The sequence below is a fragment of the Nelumbo nucifera genome, chromosome 3, assembly GCF_055504915.1.
Source record: "Nelumbo nucifera cultivar China Antique chromosome 3, China Antique-T2T, whole genome shotgun sequence".
NCBI classification, from domain to species: Eukaryota; Viridiplantae; Streptophyta; class Magnoliopsida; order Proteales; family Nelumbonaceae; genus Nelumbo; species Nelumbo nucifera.
In genome coordinates, this window is record NC_142651.1 from 13514469 (window position 1) to 13540224 (window position 25756).

The following is a 25756-nucleotide window of genomic DNA, read 5'->3' on the forward strand; positions in this document are numbered from 1 at the left end:
ATATGGAATTGATGTCAATTCACGGGTGGATGTTGATGTATAAAATGTGGATTATTGACATTTTAAATGTTTATAGCTCTGCAGTGGAAATCAAAAATCTATATTGGACTTGTCTGTACTTTACTTTTCCAAAGATTAATTAAGTTTTGAAATTCTATTGGATGGATATACAACCCCCAAAAGTATCTTACCAAAAAAGAAAAAAAAAACTAAAAGTGGATTTACTTTATGGGTGGACCTGTCCGAGAGACGATCAACACCCCATAACAAGAATCATGATGTGTGGGGTCTGATGTTGTACCATGTCTCCAATATCATATATTTTCTCATATAAATACATGTATGTCCATATGCATGCAGACATAAAAACACACATATACATAACAAATCCAGATAATAAGACATGCATACATGTACGCACATATGTACATATTTGTATTTTTTTTTAAGATCTCGTCTTAGTATGTATGTCTCTGTGGTGTATAAAAAAAATGAAAAACCCTAAACGGGAAAAGAATTGTGTGCCATGACTTAGAACAGAGGCTGACGTGGCTAAATGGGGATCCCCAGAGAATTAGAAGGAAGGTCCCGGGCCCTAGCATTGGTCCAATTTGTACAGAAAAAAAGAAAAAAAAAAAAGACGATATAAGCTAAAGCTTAGGTCAAAAGCCGTAATTTGATATTTTCTCTAATTAACCACCAAGTGGACCTACACATTGTTGAAAGCTTACCTTCGCATCACATGGTACGTTGCTTAAACAAGTCTTAAACAGGAGGTACGCGAAGACCAGCTGACCCTTTCTTCCAGTTGTTCGTCTTCCCATTTCTCATCTCACTGAGGCTTTCGTCTGTCACATTAACATATTCATTGACCATGCTTTCTAAATTAAAACCAGACAGCAGGCACCTCCCTCTCAACAACTCAGCTAGCTATCTACATCATAAACTAAATTATCAGAAGAAAACCCAAATTTTTATAAAATTTGGTTAGTTTGATTGGTGCTGGTGGAACCCACTGGTTTCAATAATTTTAAAATACACAGAAAAAAAAAAGTTAGGTCACTCCTCCTTATCTTTGGTCATTTTCATTTGTCTCCGGAGTTGCGTAGTAAGATGCATTTCGTCTGTAATTGATCAGTAGTGGACTGTCATGAGAAGATGAGATGGAGTTACTAAAGCTGCCTTCAAGTGCTAAGTAATAGCCTTGTGGTCAACTATATATGGGCTGCTGGATGAGTTGAATTGTTAATTTAGAGGAGGAAGGTTGTGCAAAATGGAAACACATCCATGTGTTCGACTTTAGTCCATCACTCATCTGTTCATCAACTCGATCACCTCTTCCATGCATGAACCACCAAACCAGGCCTATTTGCAGAGAGAGAGAGAGAGAGAGAGAGTAGGTAATTTGTAGTAGGATGACGTTAACCATCTAATTTGTAGAGTCTTGTAGTTATCCTTGACCATAAAATACAACTAGTCGGCGTTTTGTTAATGAATTTTGTAGGAAAATTTCCCTCTCACGTAGAGTCTTTGTCTCCTTCGAAATTAATATTTCTTGGCTGCTTAGCTCCTCCTTCCCATGTTATATGATCATGTCAAATATATATATCTAACTCAACCCGTGTTATTCTGGACCTTGGAGTTGACCATGAATCGGGTCCGCTTGGGTTCGGTTTAAGCAGGTCCAGGTCCTGCTTAGCTCCTCCTTCCCATTCCCATGTTAACACCATTTTCATATTAAAGTTAAAAGTAACAACGATTTCTTTTCTTATACAAATATAGGGGTAAATTGGTCAAAACAATTAGGATCCATTACGGTATACGCACGTAAAAAGATGTGAAAGCCGAAAGCGGGGGGGACACACAACATAACAACAGTGTAATGTTTTGGATGTGCTTAAGTACAGCCTGGGAGGATAAAGAACAACTCGAGAAGGCGGTGCGGGTGCGCGCGCATGGAAATTGTGAACTAGCGTAACCGAGATAAGGGTATGATAGTCATTACACGATCCTGAAGTCATAGCCTTCGTCAACTTTTGAAAGCCGAAAACGGAAATCAGAGAAAGAGACCGGGAATCTTGATGAGAAGAACTACGGAGAGAGAGAGAGAGAGGTCGGCCACGGCCAGTCCAAATTTTCTACGCTAAACAAAAGCTTGCCATCCAAATCCGACGGAGGAAACTCGGAAAGTCATGACAAACTGGGACCCACAAGAGCCTAGCTGCCGGAGTCTGACGACTGAAAGCACGTTTATTTGGCAAAGCCACATAAGCCACCTTGACTCATTACAAGACAATAGGTTCTTTTCCTTTTATTTTATTATTCATATTTTGGTCTTTAGGTAAAGATTCTTTTTCTTTCTTTTTTTTTCCATTTTATTTTATTTTTTTTGGGGTTCAATTCTTTTTATAATTGAGGTGGGGACTGGGGATGCAGGATGCTTACATTATCTCAAAATTCTCATCTGAGTCTGTTTTCTTTTTCTTTTTTTTTTTTCTTTATTCTGTCAAAGGGTAAAAGCTCTTGGGTAACCGAGACAGCCACTTAATTAGATATATAGTTTTTTTGTTAACCTCCTGCAACCCAGATAGCCACTTAGCTCTAAACCCTGTTGGTTTATTACAATCAAACACTATCAACTTATGAAATCTATTCCACCCCAATTCGTTTGACGATGGTTCTTCATAGAAATGGTTGCTTAATTATTAAATGTTATTTAAACTTTTGAGCTAAGTTCTGCTACCAAGAAACAAACCATGAGATGTCATTGACTTGATCCAGAAAATGTGGCGAAACATAAGGAAATTAGAATTAGAACTGCATCTTCACAGTTGCAAAAGTAAGACCAGTAGCTAAGGTTCTGTATCTTATAGACATAAATATTATTATAGCTTGCTAATAATCTTCATCAGCATTAATTCGAGATTCAGTGGATCAACAGGGTGTTGAATAAAAAAGGTTTTAAGTAAGTTATAATATGACTAATATATCATAAATATTTGGTATTGGATAAACAGGAATATACATCTGACACAAGGAAAATATAATGTAATGTGCATTATGTTTGAGCTACTATTTTCCATTAACAGATTTTTATGACACATCTTTCTTAATGTTTTGTATGTAATTTCTACAAACATTTTAATTAGTGTGTCCCTACATGCATTTTAGTCCAGCTAGCATCTCATAATAGTCTGAGTCACTCATCATTTCACATAAAAATTTAGATGAGTAGTTTCAGAAATCCATCTTATCAAAAATGTAAAAAGGGATCTGATCAAATTTGTAATCAATTAAGGGATTGGGAATGAGAAAAGAGAAAATTGGAAAAATCTGTCATGAACCCTAATGATTTAATATTGGAGAGATAGGACGATTAGATTGAAGGGCTGTTTGATAAGTCTTTCTAAGTAGATCTTTCAACAGTTCAGTAAATGAGAAGACACATGGAGTTTCTGGGGTCTTGTCTTTAAAGACCAAGACTGTTAGGTAAGCGTTGTGGTTTATTGAGCTGTTAAAAATGGCAGAAAGATCAAAAGCTTCATTTGAGCCTTCCTGATTTTTAGTTTTTTCGATATTTCCACACACTCATCTTTGGGTTTTTCAGTCTACCTGATACCAAATGGGAAAAGACCTTTTTTTTTTTGTCTTTTAATTAATCTTCTTAGAAATTGAAAGAAACGTTGAAAAGACCCACCAAACACCGCCTGAATTTTTCATATCTCTTAATGGAAGGGGTAAGTGTGTTTGTATTGGAAGTAATATTACAAATTACAATAACTTGGTCTTTTGGTTCTCCAGATTTCATGGCCAGCATTTTAGTGGAGGAATCCATCCTTAGAGATATCAAAAAAAAAAAACATGGAATAAAAAAATAAACTAAGCTACCAGTTTATTAGCAAGTTCCAAATCCCAATACTCTGGAATTATATAAAGGAAATAAAAAGCTTTAATGTTTACTGATTCCAATTTCATACGTGTTGCTTATGTCAAGTTAGCAGAGATTTCAGCGCCATAGCATTGGAAGTTGAAACTTAGCTCACAATTATTTAATCTCTTACTACTACCTATGTACATCTATCATCTTTACTATTATAATGGAGAATTAGATAGTAGAAGATAGTAGGTTTACACTGTTTACACAATTACACCTCCACCCCCCCCTGTAATTCAATGAGCATGGATGGATCTCTGATGTGTTTAAACGATATAATCAATATTAATTACCACTTGTTAATTTGAAGGATGTCTTAATTAATGATCATCAAGAAAAAAGGAAAAAAGAAAAGAAAGAAAAAGCTGTTGGGGTTTCATATAAGTTGTGGTCCCTATCCTCAACCAGAAATAAAAATAATCATCTGCTGGACCTTCTTCTACTTTCACCCCAGAATATAATGAACGTCCTCATGCAGACATTTATGAGTTCGAGTTTGACATTCAGCGTAAATCTGTTGGTTGGGGCCCATTTGAAGGATGGCCCAGATCCCCACCGTCCTGCACTCAGACTCAGTCCGTCACATGGATATGATCCATAAATTCTGGGGACTTCTGGGTGGGGCCGTAACATAAAACCGAGCCATCGACTGGTCAGATGTGTGGACGGTGGGAATTTGTGACATGGACAACATCACATCTCGCCCCTTGTGTGCTAACACGCGTTTTGAGTTTTGACAGAAATCTGACAATAAAACACGAACATCTATGGATTCTACTGACTAGGAAAACACGTAAAAACAGAAACTCCAGTCACCGGAATCAGTTGACGGCGGCGTAAGTTTGACAAAAAACCAGTGGCCCTCTGACGTTTACCCGGTACGAACCTTCAACGATGGTACTTATTGGGATTGGAGCGACTAGAGCGGCATGAAGCACTGCTCTCTCTTTCTATCTCTCTGCAGTGGGATCACAAAATGGTGTAAATTATTTCTTGAGCGTTGAAGTTGAATTCTTCTTCTCTCTTCTTTTCTATTGGCCGAAAAAACAATTAAAAAAACGTATATTTGCTTCTAAGAGTGAACTTGGGCGGTTGACATTTGTGTGTATGATGGACGAAAGATAAGCACTTGGGGTTAGAATTTTTTTAAACATTAAACAAGTCAAACCAAGGTTCTTCTTTATAAAAAGAGAAGTGCTGTATATGGATGTTACAGAGAGAAGAAATTGATGAACATTTTAGACAAGAAAGAGAAAGAGAAGATCTTCCAAGTGATGGAGGACACGAAAACAGCGGGTCTTGGAGGTCTTGTTAAGGAGGAGAAGAGAGCTGAGTCCAGCGGTGACGAGGATAACTCTAGAGAGCTTGGAAAGGTGAACTATTCTCTTCTCCTTCACCTTTCGAACTACACTAGTTCTTGGTTTTCTTCTCAGTAATCCTGGTGAAAAATATGCGACTAATGGGATTTCTAGATGAAGAATTGAATTTTCTCTAGAAGGTCTCTCTCTCTCTGGTATGACCAATTAACTGGGTCTTGGGTATTGGGTTGAAATAATATTGGAATTTGTTTAGAACTGCATCGTTGATTGATTGGTGAAACTTTAGTATGTCGTGGTTAATTTTGTTTTTCCTACAGAAGCTTCTATACCCTTTACGTAGTTTATCCTAATATGCTTTCAAGATTGACAGTACAATTCAATCTTCTCGAGAATTTCAGAAGCTTCGCTTCAGAATGTTGGGTTGTTTAGACTCTTCTTTGTCTGCTTAAATTCCATAGGGAATACGGATATCCTTGTTCTAGTATACAGAAATAGAAATTTCAAATAAGGATGCATTAATTTTTCGTCTTTCAGATCACCAACGGAAGACAAGTCTTCGAGGACAGTAGTTCTAGTTCAAAATCCATCTTCTCCTAGCCAAAAAGATTCAGCCAATAGCAAACACAAACAGGTAGTCAGACGATCGAAACAAACTGAATTGTCTGACCTTAGTAATAATTTTCGACTATTCTTATTTTGGTTATCAAACGTTGAGTAACAGCTGGATACATGACTTATATTAAATGCTTAATTTGCTCCAAATAATTGAAATAGAATGGTCCCAGAATCCCAGAACTCTCCATATTCCAAGCTGGTATATGGCTTTCTAATTAAATACCTCTCAAATTCAATGAACAACTTTAATTCAAAATGAGGAAGGTTTCAGTTTTCTGAACTATAACATAAATATATTGAAATGGTTGTGGATGTAAATGGAAATAGTTCATCGTATTCCATATATAGTTGAAAAACTACAAGCGCACGCAGATGCAGCTGCAACCACTCTTACCGAATAACCAATCTATGGCTGTTAGCTGAAAGTGATGATTGATCCATTACCATTGATTTCTCTGCCCATTTTCGTGGATATGAGGTCCAATGATGCTGGGAAATCACATCAAGGTCTCATGATGATGTTGACCATAAAATGAATATATAGTACTATGCTACAGAGCGGGATCCAATTGCATATGACTTTTGAGCCATGGCGCATGGATCTCCAGCAAAGCTCCATGAATTCAGTCGGTGGGTCACCAATTCTTTAAGTTCTGAAACCCGAGTGAGAGAAAGGTTACCCATGACTTTTTCCATAGAATTTTCTGTAAAATAGGGAAATTGTTCTTCTGATATGCAAATATGATCTGAATTATCTGTCTTTATATAGTTCAGTTTGACATGTTTTGTGAGTGCTCGATCTAACCAATAAGGTTTGATTGATCGATATGCAGATTCCTACTGTAAGGACTGAAATGTCGTCCATGGAAACCATTTTAAGAGCATCATCCACAATCAAAAAGGATCAGGTAAGATCAGAACAGATTGCCGCCTGTACTATTTCTTCTCAAATCGTATTATTTAACGCTTTGTTATTTCTTAATTCACGGAATAGACATGCTCGAAACAAATTTCACTGTTAGGAATTGGTAAAAATTAATGAACGCATGAAGAGTGTGTTGCATTCTCTGAATTAATTCAATTGATTTTGCCGTTTTGTTGATACAGGAGGACCCGCTTGAATCTGCCAAAGCAGAAATGGGTGAAGTGAGAGAAGAAAATGAAAGATTGAAGATGATCCTATCGCGAATTGTTAAGGATTACCAGTCTCTCCAAATGCAATTCTATGGCATCGTTGAACAAGAAGAAGCTAAGAAGTCTGGAGATACAGCTCCTGTGGATCAAGAAATCGAAGAACCCGAACTTGTTTCGCTTAGCCTAGGAAGAACTGCGAGTGAACCCAAAAAAGATGAGAAGAATAGCAATTCCAGCAAGAGTAAAGAAGATGATGACCAAGAAGGACTATCTCTTGGGTTGGACTGCAAATTTGAAGTGTCTAAGCCGGCTTCGACTGAAAAGGCGTCAAACCCAAGCCAGGAAAATAGCTTTGAAGAGCCGAAGGAAGAGGATGCCGGGGAGACATGGCCACCCAGCAAAATTCTCAAGGCCATGAGAAGTGGAGATGATGAAGTTTCACAACAGACTCACGTCAAGAAAGCTAGAGTTTCTGTCAGAGCAAGATGCGACACCCCAACGGTTCGTTTCAATTTTTAATCTACTCCATCGGTTAATATGGATTATATGTTGAATGGGTTTCAGCTTTCAAGAGCCAATATGTTTACTGGTGCATGTGTTCGACAGATGAACGATGGATGCCAATGGAGGAAATACGGGCAGAAAATCGCTAGAGGCAATCCATGCCCTCGAGCATACTACCGCTGCACTGTTGCACCAGCTTGCCCAGTAAGAAAACAGGTATTATATTCTTTTTAGTCTTCTCCTTCACGCACCACTTGATCAGTTATTGGCTTCTTCTTAGCAAATATTCAGTTGAACCCTTCTGAGTTCCGACTGTCAAAGGTCGATAGAATAATGCAAATCAACCTTAACCTTACATTCTTTATATCGAAACCTGCTTGTTGGTACAAAACAAAACTTGCTTCAGCAATCAGCACATTGGTGGTCTTGGACTGTTCAACCCAATGAACCGTGGACCGCCTATTGGTTTTCAAGATATAATATCTTTCAGCAATATATGTACGCATACAGAATTGTCCGCTTGGCATGACCAATGGATCAGTTCTTAATCTTTCATTCTCAAAGACGTTTGACTACTCTTCATCTTTCCCTGATCACTGTATTTGTTTGCTTTCATGGAATTTCATCAGGTTCAGAGATGTGCCGAGGACATGTCCATTTTGATCACCACATACGAGGGAACCCACAACCACCCACTACCGGTCTCAGCCACAGCCATGGCTTCCACCACCTCCGCGGCCGCTTGCATGCTAATGTCCGGCTCATCTAGCTCCCGATCAATCCCCGGGTCCTCTGCTACAAATACCACCTCTGCTGATCTCCATGGTCTAAACTTCAATCTAGGAGATAATACAAGAGCCAGGCCATCGTTCTACCTACCAAACTCTTCAATCTCATCCGCTACTTCACACCCCACCATCACTCTCGACCTTACCGCTCCCCCTTCATCGTCAGCCTCTTCTTCCTCTCAGAATAATAGGCTATCTCCAAACTTCCCGGTTCAAAGATACTCTTCGACAAGCTTTAACCTTTCTTCTACAGAACCTAATAACTCCCAACTAACCTGGGGAAATGGATACCTAAGCTATGGCGCCCAGCCCTATACTAAGAACCAACAACTTGGGCCTTTAAATCTTGGCAGGCAACCTCAACCTCAAGAGCATTTCTACCAATCTTACATGCAAAAGAATAATCCAGCTCCTTCTCAGCAGTCTTTAACCGAGACCATTGCAGCTGCAACAAAGGCCATTACATCAGACCCAAGTTTCCGATCGGCGCTAGCAGCGGCAATCACATCAATCGTAGGTGGCGGCAGCACTGGAGCCCAGGGAAACCAAGGTGGATGTGAGAATTTTGGCCAGAATTTGAAGTGGGGTGAGAACATTAATACCATTACCTCCTACACATCGACTCCGAATGGGAACGGATGTGCATCGAGCTACTTGAACAGATCGTCTTCTTCAAATACTCAACAAGGAAGTTTGATGATTCTCCCACCTGCGCTGCCATTTTCAACCTCTAAGAGTGCATCTGCGTTTCCAGCTGACACTAGGGACCATATCAACTGATGTCTTTTTGTAATTATTGATCGTTTGGAACTCTCTAAATAATTACAGTTGCTTGGCCGCTGTGAAGAAAAAATTGCATGGTGCAGGTGATGACAGCAAGCGAAGTATGTTGAAAACAGTTATTAATTAATTACCAGTGTTTTGAACGGGTTTCTTTGACAACTTATGTTGATATATATATATATATATATAGTATAGTATAGCTAGGATAATACGGCATCAGGAGAAAGGCTGAAAATTCAATGCCCACAAAGTGGAGCTTCACTTTGGTTAGGTTCTGTAGTTTATATCCACGACCACGTCCACGTGAATGATAAAGACATTGTTTTCTTTTTGTCAAAACTGAAGCAGGATACGTTCATCCTCCACCGTCGCTGCAACAAACCCAGAAGCAGTGTCGTTGCTTCCTATCCTTCTTCCCTCCTCTCTCACTCTCTTTCTCCATTTTCTTAAACACTGAACAGAGACCGCCGAACCCGCCAGTTACAGAACGCGGCAAGTAGAGAGACGAAGTTCAATCTGATCCGATCACCTCCAGTCACCACAACCTCTCTTTCCATTTGTTATTTCAAGCTGTTCCTTTCCTGTACTTTTGGCTAAGAGAATCTTGGTTATAAATACTTCTTCCCCACAGCCATGGAAACGTGTTATGGTCTTGCAGGAAGCTACCAAACAGCCAAATTAAGTCATCCTTCAGGAGCAATCATCTTCTTACTTGCAAGATTAAGAAAACTCCACATATAGTGATAGCATGGATTGTTGTTCACATTTGTTAGTCTACCCCGAGTTCATTAAACCAAGTGCAACAATAACTCTCCAGTTTTAATTCATCTAAAACTCGGCTGAGTCCCCACCAGATTGAGACACGTCAAAAATAACTCATTAACTACTTGATTATTAATTAATATACTATTTTCTTGAGACGTTGTTTTCTTCTAACTAATAAGCTTGGAGATTATTTAATGAAATCTTCAAGGTGTGGAGCAAATGATGGGATATTTTCTTAATTTCTAGGATGGACTACTTACTCCTCTCATTATAGGCTGCAAAGACAATCACTATAGTTCATCTTGACTACTTTTCAAAATTTGCAGCCAAATTGCCTACTATGGATACAACCAAGAACTTAGAACTTAAGACAAGATTCGACTGAAAACCAAGGTTCTGGTCATAATGATAAGATATTTGCCATGTGTGAAAAAAAATTGGAATGCTAGATTTTCTCCACTTAACTTTGAAGCCAATTATATAGTTCTGTCTGTCTTTGTTGTTTGTTGTATGCCTACTTTACTAAGTAGTAAGTACACATACATCTTATTTAGGGGTGCATTGGGTCAGGTTAGGTTGATAATTTGTTAAATTTTCAATTGGGTCAAACCCTAACCCTAGCGAGATGGGTGTATATGTTAAATTTTCAATTGGACTGTAACCCTAACCCAAGCCCAATATAGTTGAAATTCCTTAAACTGAACAACCCAACTTGAAGCCCTAATCTTATTCAATTGTTTCCAATCAACAAAAAAATGCAGCGCATTATTTCATAGAACTTTTGACCTAAGAATCCGAACCTTTGATTTGATTATTAGTGATTGTGAATGACACTCAAGATGGTTAGGTGCTTGAATCTTTCTAATGTGCAAAGAGATTGTACCAGCCATGCAAATGGACTGCTTGACATTTTTGAAAATGGGGTCTTTGTGTATATATATGTGCTTTTGGCATAACACAATTTAATGCGAACGGAGAGTCAAACACAAAGGATCGATGCATTGTAGGTTAATGACCTTCAGCCTCCATTTCTTTATTGCAGTTTAATTTAGAATAGTATGGAAGTGCAAATTTTGGTTTATACTGCGTTTGGAAACAATGCAAATGGAGTGTAAATCCCAGTTCAGGGTAAATTGTATTCCGGTTTACTTTTGCCAGTATTTGGCATCATTAATTACATTTATGCATTGGCAAATGATAGACCAATACATATTTACATTGATAATAAGATGTAAAAGTACATCAATAAAAAAGAAGTAAATTTACATTTCAAGTGGGCTTTTGATAAAAAAAAAAGCATATGCTTTATTGAAATTCATGTTTGCATCCATTCCAGCTAAAAATCTGTTTGGTAAGAAGATAAATTTCTTGGTGCAAAACTAACTCAATTTTACACTCTACATATTTGCATTCACACTTATTAATTTGCATTGTTTCCAAATGCAACATTTGGCTCAGTTTGAAAGTACAAATACAAATATATGCAAAATATAAGGATTTGCACTCTACATATTTGTATTTGTACTCCTTCCAAACTGAGCCTTCATGTTTCACTTTACTTCATCTACATTACAAACAAGCAAAAAACACTAAAACAAAAGATAAACCAAAATTTAAACTCAGCTCATTTGCATTCCCACATATGAACCTTTGTTTAATCCAGTTCAATAAAGACTATAATAATAGAGCCCAAAAGCTTGATTACTAAGCTGCATTTGGAATTCTTTATTCCTTTTTGCTTTTAAAAATTCAGTGTTCATAGGGGTATTTTAACTGCAAAAAGAGATAAGTCCTTAAAATAAGGTATGCCAAATGCAGCCTAAATGACCTTCAATCTAATCTTCACCAAAAAAAGGCCCTTCAATCTAATGCTACGTACATACTTAGCAATATCATCCAACACAAAGTTTTTGTCCATGTGGCATAGATGCATAGATATGGACTTAAGCAATGTTTTAAAAACCCAGCCTAGAGACTAGAATATTTTTTTTCTTGGCTAGACAAGTCATCAGTTCAACCATCTTTAGAGTTTGGATTTCCTCCTCAGAATCTTCCTCACACCACGTTGCAGTTGCACATCAGAAACATCTCTCATACTTGTATGTTTTCATTCATGGGGAGATGTTCCCAATGCATGGCTGCAAGTGCTGACATGGATGTGAGGAGGAAATCCGGATTCCCATCTAGATCAATAGGTCAACTTGTGACATCATGATAATAAAGAATTAAGGCTCAATTAAGGCTCATGATAATAAAGAATTGTGCAACACTTGGTTGGTTCGGTGTCAGTTGGGGAAACTTCTACTGATAGTGGTATTGGGAGAGGTTGTGCAACACTTGGTGCTGGTGAAGCTGGTGCTACTGGAACTGCTGCATTTGGGCTTGCACTGCCCGCATGCATTGCATTAAGTCGTCCAGCCGATTTTGGCTAGCTGCCAGGGGGACGGCGGTTGGTTCAGTGAAGGTAGTCTCGATGGGAAGAGGGAAGGGGATGTTTGCGGAAGGCAGGCTTACAGGTGCCACTGCTTGTGGCGTAGTCAGATTGGGGGTTCCATCCACTGTGAGGGGGATGGTGAACTACCCAACACACACCACGGGAACTTGGAGCTGTTCCCCGGTGGTGTTTGTCTCTGTGCCACGTCCGGCGTTGCTGGATGAGGCCATAAGTAATGAGTTTTTCAGAGAATAAGGAAAGGGTATGAAAGTTTTGGAGGGAGGCTTTTTGAAGCGTTCCCACAGACGGCGCCAATTGATGATGCACAATCTGGCCGGTCTTAGCTGTCGATGATCTTACCTCTGAACCGAGCGACAGGGACCTGAAACGGGAGGAGAAGAGAAGCTCTGGGGAGAACCCGGCGTAAGGGCTCCGAAGCTCAAGTTAGAATCCTTCAAAGGCAAGAATAACCAGATAGCGCAAAAGTTAGCATACCTCGTCCCTGGGGGGGTAGAAGCCATTTATAACCACCTCACGCACTCACTTCCAGGCCTCCGTCAGGTCGGGCATGATTACTTCTGAACTCCTGCCAGTTCGGGTGTCATTTCCTCTGGTCGGACAGAACCGCCACTGTTCCTATTGTCGGAGCCGTCTCTGCAGCTAGTGACGACGTTTGCAGGTGGCGGTGGCAGGAAGCCGTTTGAAATGCGGCTGTTAGGCGTCAGATCCCAAATTAGTCAGGTACGTCGCCCTTGGATAAAGACGTCCTTGGTGTCGAGTACGTTTGGCTGGCCTGGTGTTTTGGAAGTGAAGTGTTGGAGTGGCGAGCGAGGTGCCTTGAATTCGGTTTGGAGTGTTCCGAGCTGCCACGGGTCAGCTCGGGTCAGCTTTGTGAGGCTTGGGGCCCAGTACAGTTCGTGCTCCTTGCAGGGAGCTCGGGTTCTCAGTAGGGAGCTCGGACTCCCAGGAGGGAGTTTGTTCTCAATAGGGAGCTCGGGTTCTTACTTGGGGAGCTCGGACCCTTAACAGGGAGCTCGCTCTTAACAGGGAGCTCGGGCTCCTAGTACCGAGCTCGGACTTGGGGAGCTCAGGTTTTAGGGAGCTCCTGTCCCGAGCTCGGACCTTTGATAGGGAGCTCGCTCTTAACAAGGAGCTCGGACTAAGTACAATGGTATGGAGTTCGGGCTCGGTAGTGAGTTTGGACTTGCTTCCGATGTTCGCTTTGGGTGTTCTACTGTCCCGTGCTGCTTGCCTTTGCCACGTGTCAGGCGATCGCGAGGTCGGGCCAAATTTCCCTTCATCAATTGCCCCGCACTACCCCCACACCGAGGTCGGGCCAAATTTAGGGCGGCGACGTAGCACTTGCGGGACTCGAGCTAGTCGCCCCGCACTACCCCCACACCGAAGTCCGTAGGGAACTTCATCGCCAAATAGTAGGTTGAGACCACCGCCCACAGGATATGCGTGATTGGACGTCCTATTATGGCGTTGTATGGGGAGGGGGTCGCGACCACCAGAAAATCGTGGTTGAGTCTGACCGCACAAGGCCACGTGCCGACTTCCACGGGCACCGTTATCTTTCCAACGGGCCTGACTTCCTCCCTGCTGAAGCCCACCAGGGGAGTGCTTGCAGGTTTTAGTTCGCTCCTTGGCAGCTGTAGCCGATCAAATGCCGACTTGAATAGGATGTCCGCCGAGCTGCCTGAATCTACGAGCACGCGCCTAACCTCGAAGTCACTGATCCTGAGTTTAATGACAAGTGCGTCGTCGTGAGGGTAGCGAACTCCCTGTGCGTCGTCTTCTGTGAAGAGGATTGGCTCCTCGGACTTCGGCCTCTTCGGGGGGTTCCGCTCCTCGAGGACTGCCTCGCGAACTGAGGTCCGAGCTGCCGCTGATGTGCACCCCGCCACCACAGAACCTCCCACAATTACATGGATGGTTCCCCGAACTGGCCTTTCTGCTGGAGGCTTGTCGCTGCATCGGTTCGGCAGGCCTGCTGCTGGTCTCCGGGGCGTCTTTTAAGTGTTCGCCCGGCTGATCCGCTTTATTGCTATTATTGTTGTGCTGTACAAAGTTTCTTAAGTATCCGCGACGGATGAGCCCCTCTATCTCGTCTCGGAGGTTATTACATTGCTCGGTACTGTGACCGTGGTCCCTATGGAAACTACAATACAAATTCTTGTTTCTTTCGTTCGGATTTCCCTTTAGGCGAGGTGGCCATTTCACGAAGGGGGCGTCCTTGATCGTCATTAGGATCTCGGTCCGCCTCGTGTTCAGTGGCGTGTAATCCGTCTGAGCTGGCAGGGGAGCTCGGAACGATTGGTTCGGTTTTGGGTCCCGGGCCGGGTTTTTTCGGTCGGCCGAGCTAGAGGGCTCGCCGTCCCTCTTTCTTTTCTCGTTTCCGCCCTCGGTTCTTTGGTTGATTTCCTCCTCCGTCCTCATGAACTTGTCTGCGAGCTTGAGGAACTCGGCCACGGTCGCGGGCTGGTTAGCTACCATGTGCCACTTGAATTCCTTGTGCGTCACCCCTCTTTTTGCTACGGCGAGCTGTACCGCGGGGTCTAAACGAGGTATCTGTAAGCATGCCTCGTTGAATCGTTTGATGTAGCCCTGTATGGGTTCTCCTTCCCTTTGGACTACTCCGAAGATGCTTTCCTCTGCTCTGGGGCACCGTTTGCTAGTGACAAAGTGTGCAGTGAAGACCTGCACGAACTGAGCCCAACACATTATTGATCCGAGAGTCAGGTTCCTGTACCAAGTGCGGGCTACCCCCTTGAGGGTGGTGGTGAAGGCCACGCACATGCATGATTCGCTGGCCCTGGCGAGGTGCATTTGGGACTGGAAAGCGTCCACGTGGTCGTTGGGGTCGAAGGATCCGTCGTACTTGTCTAGGGGCGGGAGCTTGAAATGTCTAGGCAAGGGGACTGCCAGGAGTTCTGAGGCGAGGGGGGAAGGAACTGAGAGAATCGGGGCGACTCCTACCTCGTCCGAGCTCGTCTCGCCTTTGCCTCTGAGCTCGGATAAGACGCGGGTGGCGGTTCGTCGACTCCGACGGCGTCTTCGCTGCTGAGTGGGCCTTGTGCTGGCGCTGCTGGCCTCCGTGTTGCCGAGCTCGATGGGCTCGGAGTTCTGGTAGTCCGCTGCTGCCAGTGCGCCGAATCGGTTTCCCACCAGTGGGGACTCCGGTTTGGAGACCCGAGGTGCTGACCTCGCGGGCGAGGTTCCTGATCCGCCTGCGAGCCGCGAGGCGGGGATGACTTTTCTTTCTCTACGGCCTGGGGACGAGGCCTGGCTGTTTGGGGGATTCTGGGGCCTGGAGACTTTCCTTGGTGGAGGCGCCCATCCTGCGGAGAGGCCTTTACTGGCTTCGGGGCAGGGTGGCGAGGTTGAAGTAGTGGTTGGTTCGGTGTCAGTTGGGGAAACTGCTACTAATAGTGGTATTGGGAGAGGTTGTGCAACACTTGGTGCTGGTGAAGCTGGTGTTGCTGGAACTGCTGCATCTGGGCTTGCATTGCCCGCATGCATTGCATTAAGTCGTCCAGCCGATTTTGGCTAGCTGCCAGGGGGACGGCGGTTGGTTCAGTGAAGGTAGTCTCGATGGGAAGAGGGAAGGGGATGTTTGCGGAAGGCAGGCTTACAGGTGCCACTACTTGTGGCGTAGTCAGATTGGGGGTTCCATCCACCGTGAGGGGGATGGTGAACTGCCCAACACACACCACGGGAACTTGGAGCTGTTCCCCGGTGGTGTTTGTCTCTGTGCCGCGTCCGGCGTTGCTGGATGAGGCCATAAGTAATGAGTTTTTCAGAGAAGAAGGAAAGGGTATGAAAGTTTTGGAGGGAGGCTTTTTGAAGCGTTCCCACAGACGGCGCCAATTGATGATGCACAATCTGGCCGGTCTTAGCTGTCGATGATCTTACCTCTGAACCGAGCGACAGGGACCTGAAACGGGAGGAGAAGAGAAGCTCCGGGGAGAACCCGGCGTAAGCGCTCCGAAGCTCAAGTTAGAATCCTTCAAAGGCAAGAATAACCAGATAGCGCAAAAGTTAGCATACCTCGTCCCTGGGGGGGTAGAAGCCTTTTATAACCACCTCGCGCACTCACTTCCAGGCCTCCGTCAGGTCGGGCATGATTACTTCTGAACTCCTGCCAGTTCGGGTGTCATTTCCTCTGGTCGGACAGAACCGCCACTGTTCCTATTGTCGGAGCCGTCTCTGCAGCTAGTGACGACGGTTGCAGGTGGCGGGGGCAGGAAGCCGTTCGAAATGCGGCTGTCAGGCGTCAGATCCCAAATCAGTCGGGTACGTTTGGCTGGCCTGGTGTTTTGGAAGTGAAGTGTTGGAGTGGCGAGCGAGGTGCCTTGAATTCGGTTTGGAGTGTTCTGAGCTGCCACGGGTCAGCTCGGGTCAGCTTTGTGAGGCTTGGGGCCCAGTACAGTTCGTGCTCCTTGCAGGGAGCTCGGGTTCTCAGTAGGGAGCTCGCTCTTAATAGCGAGCTCGGACTCCCAGTAGGGAGTTTGTTCTCAATAGGGAGCTCGGTTTTTAGGGAGCTCGGGTTCTTACTTGGGGAGCTCAACCCTTAACAGGGAGCTCGCTCTTAACAGGGAGCTCGGGCTCCTAGTAGGGAGCTCGGGTTCTTAGGGAGCTCGGGCTCCTAGTACCGAGCTCGGACTTGGGGAGCTCAGGTTTTAGGGAGCTCCTGTCCCGAGCTCGGACCTTTGATAGGGAGCTCGCTCTTAACAAGGAGCTCGGACTAAGTACAGCGGTCTGGAGTTCGGGCTCGGTAGTGAGTTTGGACTTGCTTCCGATGTTCGCTTTGGGTGCTCTACTATCCCGAGCTGCTTGCCTTTGCCACGTGTCGGGCGATCGCGAGGTCGGGCCAAATTTCCCTTCATCAGACCCACACCATGGACATGCTCTATGTTAAAATAAAATTGTATCTGACGTTATGTTCCAAATTTATTTCTTTCACTATTTTGTTCAACTTTCATTGGGAGATGAGCAATACCCTCATTGTGTAGCTCCTTAGAGCAAAAAAAATGGATATTATCTAAAACTCACCACAACCTTTTCCTATTTCTTTTAAATTCACCATGATTTTTCAAAACCTCTATAACCCATGCTGGTAAGTTTTATTATCCAAAGTTCATCTTCTGTTAAGGTTTCTGATGTAACCGTTTTTGGTCACGTACCATTTTTTGTGATGTATAAATTTTTTGGCTAAGTACCTCGTTGTTTGACCTGGTGGTGACGTGCCTTCGTGATGAACAAATTGGTGGCGAACTCCCTGGGGGAGAACTGCTTGGTGACGAACTGCTTGGTGGCGAACTGCCCGGTGGTGAGCTCCCTGGTGGAGAGCTACTTGGTGACGAACTGTCGAGGGGCGAACTGCCTGGTGGTGCTCCCTGGTGGCGAAATCCCTGGGGGCGAACTGCCTGGTGGCGAACTCCCTGGTGGCGAACTGCCTGGTGGCAAACTGCCTGGGGCGAACTGCCTGGTGGCGAACTGCCTGATGGCGAACTCGTCACTTGACTTGCTCCTAGGCGGTCTGCAACTCAAAGGATGGTGGAGCTCCCTGGTGCAGCGCAACCCGACTACCCTCCGCGTGAGGTGATTTTCTCTCCTTTGTAGACGGTGGGAGCTGAGGGACCTGCGAGAACTGAATCAGAGGACCCGGGGGTATTTTCCCGGCGGGGACTCTCCGATGCCTAAGTTAGCATTCTGATTACAGAGGGATTGGAGAGAAATGAGAGAGCTAGAGAGCGGGGGTTACCATCCTTTTTCCTCCTCCCCTTTGGCTTTGGGGGTTGGAGTCCTTATATAGTGGTGCCCTCGCGAGTTAGGTGGGAGAAAATCCTTCATACGGTAAGACGTCATATCCCGTCAGAACCGGGGTACGGTGATGAACTCCTCGAGGTTGTCAGGCTGGCGCTTGTGTCAGGCGGCCAGGTCGGCGCCTGGGCCAGGTTGTCTGGTCGGCGCCTGTGTCGGTCGGTGGGTCGGTGTCTGGGCCAGGTTGCCAGGCCGGCGCCTGTGTCTGTCGGCGGGTCGGTGTCCGGGCCAGGTTGCCAGGTCGGCGCCTGTGTCCGGGTCAGGTTGTCAGGTCGGCGCCTATGTCTGCCGGCGGGTCGTTGTCCGGGCCAGGTTGCCAGGTCGGCGCTTGTGTCCGGGCCAGGTTGTCAGGTCGGCGCCTGTGTCAATCGGCGGGTCGGTGTCCGGGCCAGGTTGTCAGGTCGGCGCCTGTGTTAGTCGGCGGGTCGGTGTCTGGGCCAGGTTGCCAGATCGGCGCCTGTGGCAGGCTGATCCGGACAGGTCGCGCAGGCCGTGCGCAGGTCACGGGTAGGCCGCGCACAGGCCGCGCCAGGTCGCTCGCAGGTCGCGCGCAGGCTGCGTCAGGTCGCGCGCGGTCCGCGCCAAGCCGCCCGCAGGCCGCGTGCAGGTCGTGCCAGGCCAGCCAGACCGGTGCCCGGGGGGGGACACCAACTTGGTAAGTTGTTGCCTGGGTGTTTGCCTAGTTGTCACGAGGTGCCACGTGTCGCAATTTCACTGGAGGGCCAAATCTACCCTCATCAATTGCCCCCCACTCCCGAGCTGAGAGTAACTCAGCGAAGGGAGTAGATTTCTTTTGGCCCGTAAGTCGACGAGCTAGTAAGTGTTGATCCAATTCCTTAGGCTTTGGGAGCTGCCTATATGTGGCGAGCTGCCAGTAAGACGAGGGGGTCTCCGCCAGTTCAGTAGTGTAGCCCTTAGGCTCTAGGGCAACTTGTAGTTCACTTTTGCTGATTTTGTTCCTGCTGAGGAAGCGACTGGATATTTAGCTATAGTGTGGCCCGCAGGCTTTGGGAGTGACTCGTAGTCTACTCTTCTTTGACTTTTGCTCGTGTCGGAGAGGCGACCGGGCCTTAAGCAGTAATGTGGCCTGTAGGCTTTGGGAGTGACTCGTAGTCTACTCTTTTTTGACTTTCCCGTGCCGGATAGGCAACCGGGTCTTAAGCAGTAATGTGGCCCGTAGGCTTTTGGGAGTGACTCGTAGTCTACTCTTTTTTGACTTTGCCCGTGTCGGAGAGGCGACCGGGTCTTAAGCAGTAATGTGGCCCGTAGGCTTTTGGGAGTGACTCGTAGTCTACTCTTTTTTGACTTTGCCCGTGCCGGAGAGGCGACCGGGTCTTAAGCAGTAATGTAGCCCGTAGGCTTTGCCTGTGAGGTGTCGAGCTATGATTGTGCTGCATCAGCTTCATAATGCCGGTCACCCATTCCTACAAGAAGCTACTAGGAGCTCGACCTTCGGGGGCAGCACTACTAACTTTAGGTCGCCAGCTCACACGGGAGCCTTGGAAGGGTCGACCGGTAAGGGCGCCTATGTAGTCTGTTGGCCGTCAACTCCCGCGGAAGCCACGAAGAGCTCATCTTTGTAGGGGGGACCTTGCAGAGAGGACTGATGAGGCATTATCTGAATTGAAAGTAAGGTTGGTAGAGCTACTTAGTCTGTTAGCTCCCTGCATAGTTTTTGAGTTCATAAGAAATGTAAACTATAAAGTGATAGCTTCAAAAAGGTGAGGACTTAGCTTTGGTAAGATGAGAACTTAGCTTTTGTAGGATGAGAACCTAGCTTTTCGTAGCGTGTTCCCACAGATGGCGCCAATTGATGTAATCGTTTTTTGTCACGTACCATTTTTTGTGATGTATAAATTTTTTGGCTAAGTACCTCGTTGTTTGACCTGGTGGTGACGTGCCTTGGTGATGAGCTACTTGGTGGCGAACTGCCTGGTGGCGAACTGCCTGATGGCGAACTCATCACTTGACATGCTCCTAGGCAGTCTGCAACTCAAAGGATGGTGGAGCTCCCTGGTGCAGCGCAACCCGACTACCCTCCGCATGAGGTGATTTTCTCTCCTTTGTAGACGGCGGGAGCTGAGGGACCTGTGTGAACTGAATCAGAGGACCCGGGGGTATTTTCCCGGCGGGGACTCTCCGATGCCTAAGTTAGCATTCTGATTACAAAGGGCTTGGAGAGAAATGAGAGAGCTAGAGAGCGGGGGTTACCATCCTTTTTCCTCCTCCCCTTTGGCTTTGGGGGTCGGAGTCCTTATATAGTGGTGCCCTCGCGGGTTAGGTGGGAGAAAAGCCTTCAAATTGTAAGACGTCATATCCCGTCAAAATCGGGGTACGGTGATGAACTCCTCGAGGTTGTCATGCTGGCGCTTGTGTCAGGCGGCCAGGTCGGCGCCTGGGCCAGGTTGTCTGGTCGGCGCCTGTGTCAATCGGCGGGTCGGTGTCCGGGCCAGGTTGCCAGGCCGGCGCCTGTGTCTGTCGGTGGGTCGGTGTCCGGGCCAGGTTGCCAGGTCGGCGCCTGTGTCCGGGCCAGGTTGTCAGGTCGGCGCCTGTGTCAGTCGGCGGGTCGGTGTCCGGGCCAGGTTGCCAGGTCGGTGCCTGTGTTCGGGCCAGGTTGTCAGGTCGGTGCCTGTGTCAGTCGGCGGGTCGGTGTCCGGGCCAGGTTGCTAGGTCGGCGGCTATGGCAGGCTAATCCGGACAGGCCGCGCCAGGTCGCGCGCAGGTCACACGCAGACCGGTGCCCGGGGGGACACCAACTTGGTAAGTTGTTGCCTGGGTGTTTGCCTAGTTGTCACGAGGTGCCACGTGTCGCAATTTCACTGGAGGGCCAAATCTGCCCTCATCAGTTTCCTTTAGAGCACTGTTGGTAATCATTAATAAAAATTATTCATAAAAGTATTTAAGTTTTTTACATAACCAAACTATCCCTAAATGATCATTCAACCTTATTAAATATGTTTATAACAAAATTACTATTGATTGTTGTAGGCATAGTGTAGGCTCAGGCCTAGATCGGGGAAATTTTATCATGAAAAATATTTTCTAAGCTTGAGTGGTCATTCAGAAATAAATTGATCATGTAAAATATTGAAAATACTTATATGAACAACTTCTATTAGTAATCACTAACATAACACTGAAATAATTAAAAGGAAGGTTAATTTTAGACCAAAAAAGTCACTAGCATGGGCTTGGACTCTCCGAGGTTTTGAAAAGTGACAAAGAATTTAAGAGAAAGTAAGTTTTAGATAAACTAGTGAGGACTTGTGCGGCCCATGGGCTTTATTTATAAGAAAAATTGAAGATAAAGCTCTATGACATTTCCAATTAAGTGGTGCCCATCTAAGGCTATGTTTGGTGACTAAGTGGTTGTTAAAATAGGTACTTGTTGCACAAGTGCTCATTGTAAATGCTATTCTAACAACTACTTAAGGTTGTTTGGTGACCCACTTGCCAAATCACTTATTCTGTTTTTAAGCACTTATTCGGGTGGGGATGTTTGGTGAGCTAGTGAGCTACTATCCCCACAAATGCTCATTTTATCATAAATGACAAATTTAGCCCTCATTTCACACACACACATATAAACAATTTTAGCCCACGTGGAATGGCACGTGGGCTCAAATAGAAAAAAATGAATAACAACAATGATAATGATAATAATTATAATTATAATAGTGAAAATAAATATACACAGATAAATGAACGTCCAGATATTTTGAGACAAAGGATAGCATTTATTATTCAACTTAATTATACACAAACAAATGAAAGTCCATATCAATCATAAAATAAATAAATGAGAGTAGGATAATAATTATTATTCATATTAATGATAAAAAAGCAAATGAAAAATTTGGTTTAATAAAGAAAATATAAAACACATCACAAAAATGCAAAAAGTGAAACTTACAAAAAATAGGATAATAATTTTAATTCATATTACTAGTATATTAACAAATGAACTTTTGCTTTAATAAAAAATATGTAAATAACATCAAAAAATGTAAATCCAAATTTAAAAGAAAGTAGCATAACAATTTTAATTCATAATAATAATAATAAATTAAATTAAGTTTCGGTTTAATAAAAAAAAATGTAAAAAACAACAAAAATGCAATGATAAATTTAAAATAAAGCATGACAACAATTTTTATTCATTTTAATAATAAAAAATTAAATGAAATTTCAGTTTAATAAAAAATGTAAAACAATTGCAAAGAGAAATTAAAAAGAAAAGGATAACAATTTTTCTTCATGTTAATAATAAAAATAAATAAATGAACTTTCGATTTAATAAAAAACATATAAAACACATCAAAAAAATTGCAATGAGAAATTTAAAAACAAGTAGGCTAAAATAATAAAAAATAAAGAACATAACGATGAAACAAAATAAATTCACATAAATGAAGCAATAAGAATGCTATAAGGGTTTAAAAATGGAAGCAAAATAAATTTACACATTCACCAATTATTTACATTAAAATTCCACAAAAAATGAAACAAAATTCGACCAACTTGGTAGGACCTTAGGTTGGCATAAGAGGTGACCTGCTTCCACCAATTTGACGTCACTTCGGTTAGCGACCTGCCTGGTGTGTCGAGTGACCTCCCCCTTAAGCAGATTATCACCTCCGAATTCCCTGGGATCATGATGCCACGTTGGAAGAGTTGGTTATCACCCAGCCCACTTTGGGCGGGATCGGATAAATATTATCTGCTTGCATGGAGTTCATCTCCTGGTGTGAAACCACTTCTGAACCAGACAGGTCGGAGATCCCGAACACGTTTTGTGAGGTTCAAGGCAGCCTGCCTATATAAGGACCTCACCTCCAACCTCATAAGGTATGCATGATTTAGCACTCAAGCTCTCTAGCTCTCTCTTGCTTCCTAGCTCTCAAAAAAACTCTAGTTCGTTGACTTAAGCATCGGAGTGCCCACATTGGGTAAAGTAGCCCAAGTACTCTGATCTTCTCTTTTTCTTTGCAGCTCAACCAAGCAACCTAACTAGTCCGACGTTCGAGATGTCCTCCAGAAGGGAGATCGCACACCATCAATAACAAAATAAATTCACATATTCACCAATTATTCACATTAAAATTCCTGAAAAAATGAAGCAAAATTTGGAATCAGCAATAATATAACAAAATAAATTCAAATAATTACATAATATTTTTGTAATATTCAACAATAATGGAAAAAATCATAGTGTTCATAACATGCACCAATTTTCAATTCATGTAACTGAAAAATAAAAAAAAAATCGAGTTTCACTAAAATATACCAGAGAAAAGCTAAAAATCTAAAAACGACCAAAGTGGTAGGTGGAGGGAGCCTTACCTACCCTCCACTAATTTATTTTGACGGACAACTTTCAAAGAATAATTGTCTTCACCGTTCTTGAACGAAGGCAAAAAGGCTAAAGTGAAGTAAAATTAATGCATTAGATCAACATTTTTTATTTGGAATGATGACAAAACAAAGGTATTTGCACCTTTTTTCTAAACAATACAGGAGTCTTTTGTTAAGGTCAAAATATTATTTTTAAATGGAATTTAAATTGATTTTAAAATAATTAAACTATATTCAAAATTGATATTTTATATTTGTTTTTGAAAAAAATAATAAATTTAATTAAGTATATTAAGTTTCTATTAAATTTAAATTACTTATGAAATTTAATTAACTATATTAAGTTTTGATTTTTCAGTAGAACTTAAGTTGGTTTTAAATTAGTAAAAATTAATTATAAAACTAATAATTGTTATTACTTTTATATTAATTTTAAATTGATATGTTTTTAATTTATCTTATTCCATTTATTAATTAAACTATTCTTATTATATTAATAAAAATATTTTATCAATAATAATAATTAATAATTATTTTTATTTTATTTAAGTAACTTACTAATTATTTTTATTATGGTTAATTAATTCTTATTATTTTCAAATGAAATATAAATGAAAGTAAATAATTTGGTGTTATAATGTGTCATTAAATATCTCAATTTCAATATAATTAATCTTTATTAATAATTATTGATGATGCACAATCCAGCCGATCTTAGCTGTCAACGATCTTGCCTCTGAACTGAGTGGCAGGGACCTGAAACGGAAGGAGAAGAGAAGCTCCGGGGAGAACCCGGTGTAAGGGCTCCAAAGCTCAAGTTAGAGTCTTTCAAAGGCAAGATAGCCTAGATGGCGCAAAAGTTAGCATACCTCGTTCCTGGGGGGTAGGAGCCTTTTATAACCACCTCGCGCACTCACTTCCAGGCTTCCATCAGATCGAGCATGATTACTTCTGAACCCCTGCCAGTTCGGATGTCATTTCCTCTGGCCGGACAAAACTGCCACTGCTCCTTTTGTCGGGGCCATCTCTGCGGCTAGTAACGACGGTTGCAGGTGGCGGTAGCAGGAGGTCGTTTGAAGTGCGGCTGTCAGGAGTCAGATCCCAAATCAGTCAGGTGCGTCGCCCTTGGATACGGACGTCCTTGGTGTCAGGTACGTTTGGTCAGCCTGGTGTTTCGGAAGCGAAGTGTTGGAGCGGCGAGCGAGGTGTCTTGAGTTCGGTTTGGGGAGTGTTCCGAGCTGCCATGGGCCAGCTCGGGTCACAGCTTTGTGAGGCTTGGGGCCCAGTATAGTTCGTGCTCCTTGCAGGGAGCTCGGGTTCTCAGTAGGGAGCTCGATCTTAATAGGGAGCTCGGACTCCCAGTAGGGAGCTCGCTCTTAATAGGGAGCTCGAAATCCCAGTAGGGAGCTCACTCTTAATAGGGAGCTCGGACTCCCAGTAGGGAGCTCGCTCTTAATAGGGAGCTCGGGCTCCCAGTAGGGAGCTCGGGTTCTTATTAGGGAGCTCGGACCCTTAATAGGGAGCTCGCTCTTAATAGGGAGCTCGGACTCACAGTAGGGAGCTCGGACTCCTAGTAGAGCGGTCTGGAGTTCGGGCTTGGTAGTGAGCTTGGACTTGCTTCCGATGTTCGCTTCGGGCGCTCTACTATCCCGAGTTGTTTGCCTTTGCCACGTGTCGGGCAATTGCGAGGTCGGACCAAATTTCCCTTCATCAATTGCCCCCCACTCCCTGCGACAAGGGTCCTGTCTTGGCGCGGGGAGTTCGTAAGGTAGCAGGAGGGTTTTGGTCCGTGCTGAGGGCGCTCGATTTAATTTGATTTTCAAAAAAGGGCGCGCGTTTGGGAGACATGACGACAGTCGTTCGAGAGTTGGGCTGCAGACGCTTTTATTGTGAGGAGACGTGCGCCGACACCCCATCAGTTTTGAGAAGGTGCGTGCTGACACCCATCCTCTGACAAGACGTGCGCAACGCTCCGTCAATTTCGGAAAGACGTGCGCTGATTGGCCTTGGAAGACGTGCGGTTTAGCGCGGTTGTGGGCCGTTGGATTGGCTTCGATCTGGGCCGTCGCTTTCCGGCCGCTGTTGATATAAATAGCGCGTGGGGGGGGCCCGTCCTTGCTACCGTTGTACCTCTTGAGCGCGCACCTAAGTTTCAGTTCGCGTCCAGGCTTTTCAGCTCGCGTCCCAGGTTCCTTGCTTGTTCGAGCTTTCGTGGTCTACTTCAGTCTTCTTCCCGGGTGAGTGCTTTTGGAATCCCGTTCCATTTCCCGATGTCTAGTTCGGAGGGTTCAGACTG

General features: G+C 44.0%; 1 protein-coding gene across 5 annotated transcripts; it reads left to right on the plus strand.

The window, feature by feature from the left end:
- Positions 1–4757: 4757 nt before the first annotated feature.
- Positions 4758–9236, plus strand: LOC104596936 (WRKY transcription factor 72A-like). Of its 5 annotated transcripts, XM_088900060.1 has the most exons (6): positions 5170–5307; positions 5788–5884; positions 6702–6776; positions 6976–7503; positions 7609–7722; positions 8136–9236. In XM_088900060.1, exons 3-6 carry the CDS (start codon positions 6723–6725, stop codon positions 9072–9074), a joined length of 1635 nt encoding a protein of 544 aa, XP_088756186.1. In that variant the 5' UTR covers positions 5170–5307; positions 5788–5884; positions 6702–6722; the 3' UTR covers positions 9075–9236. The 5 variants fall into 5 exon arrangements, with proteins under 5 accessions (XP_010256554.1, XP_088756186.1, XP_088756188.1 ...); XM_010258252.3 differs by lacking the exon at positions 5788–5884 and having other exon boundaries at positions 4758–5307; XM_088900062.1 differs by lacking the exons at positions 5170–5307; positions 5788–5884 and adding an exon at positions 5426–5447.
- The last annotated feature ends 16520 nt before the right edge of the window (positions 9237–25756 follow it).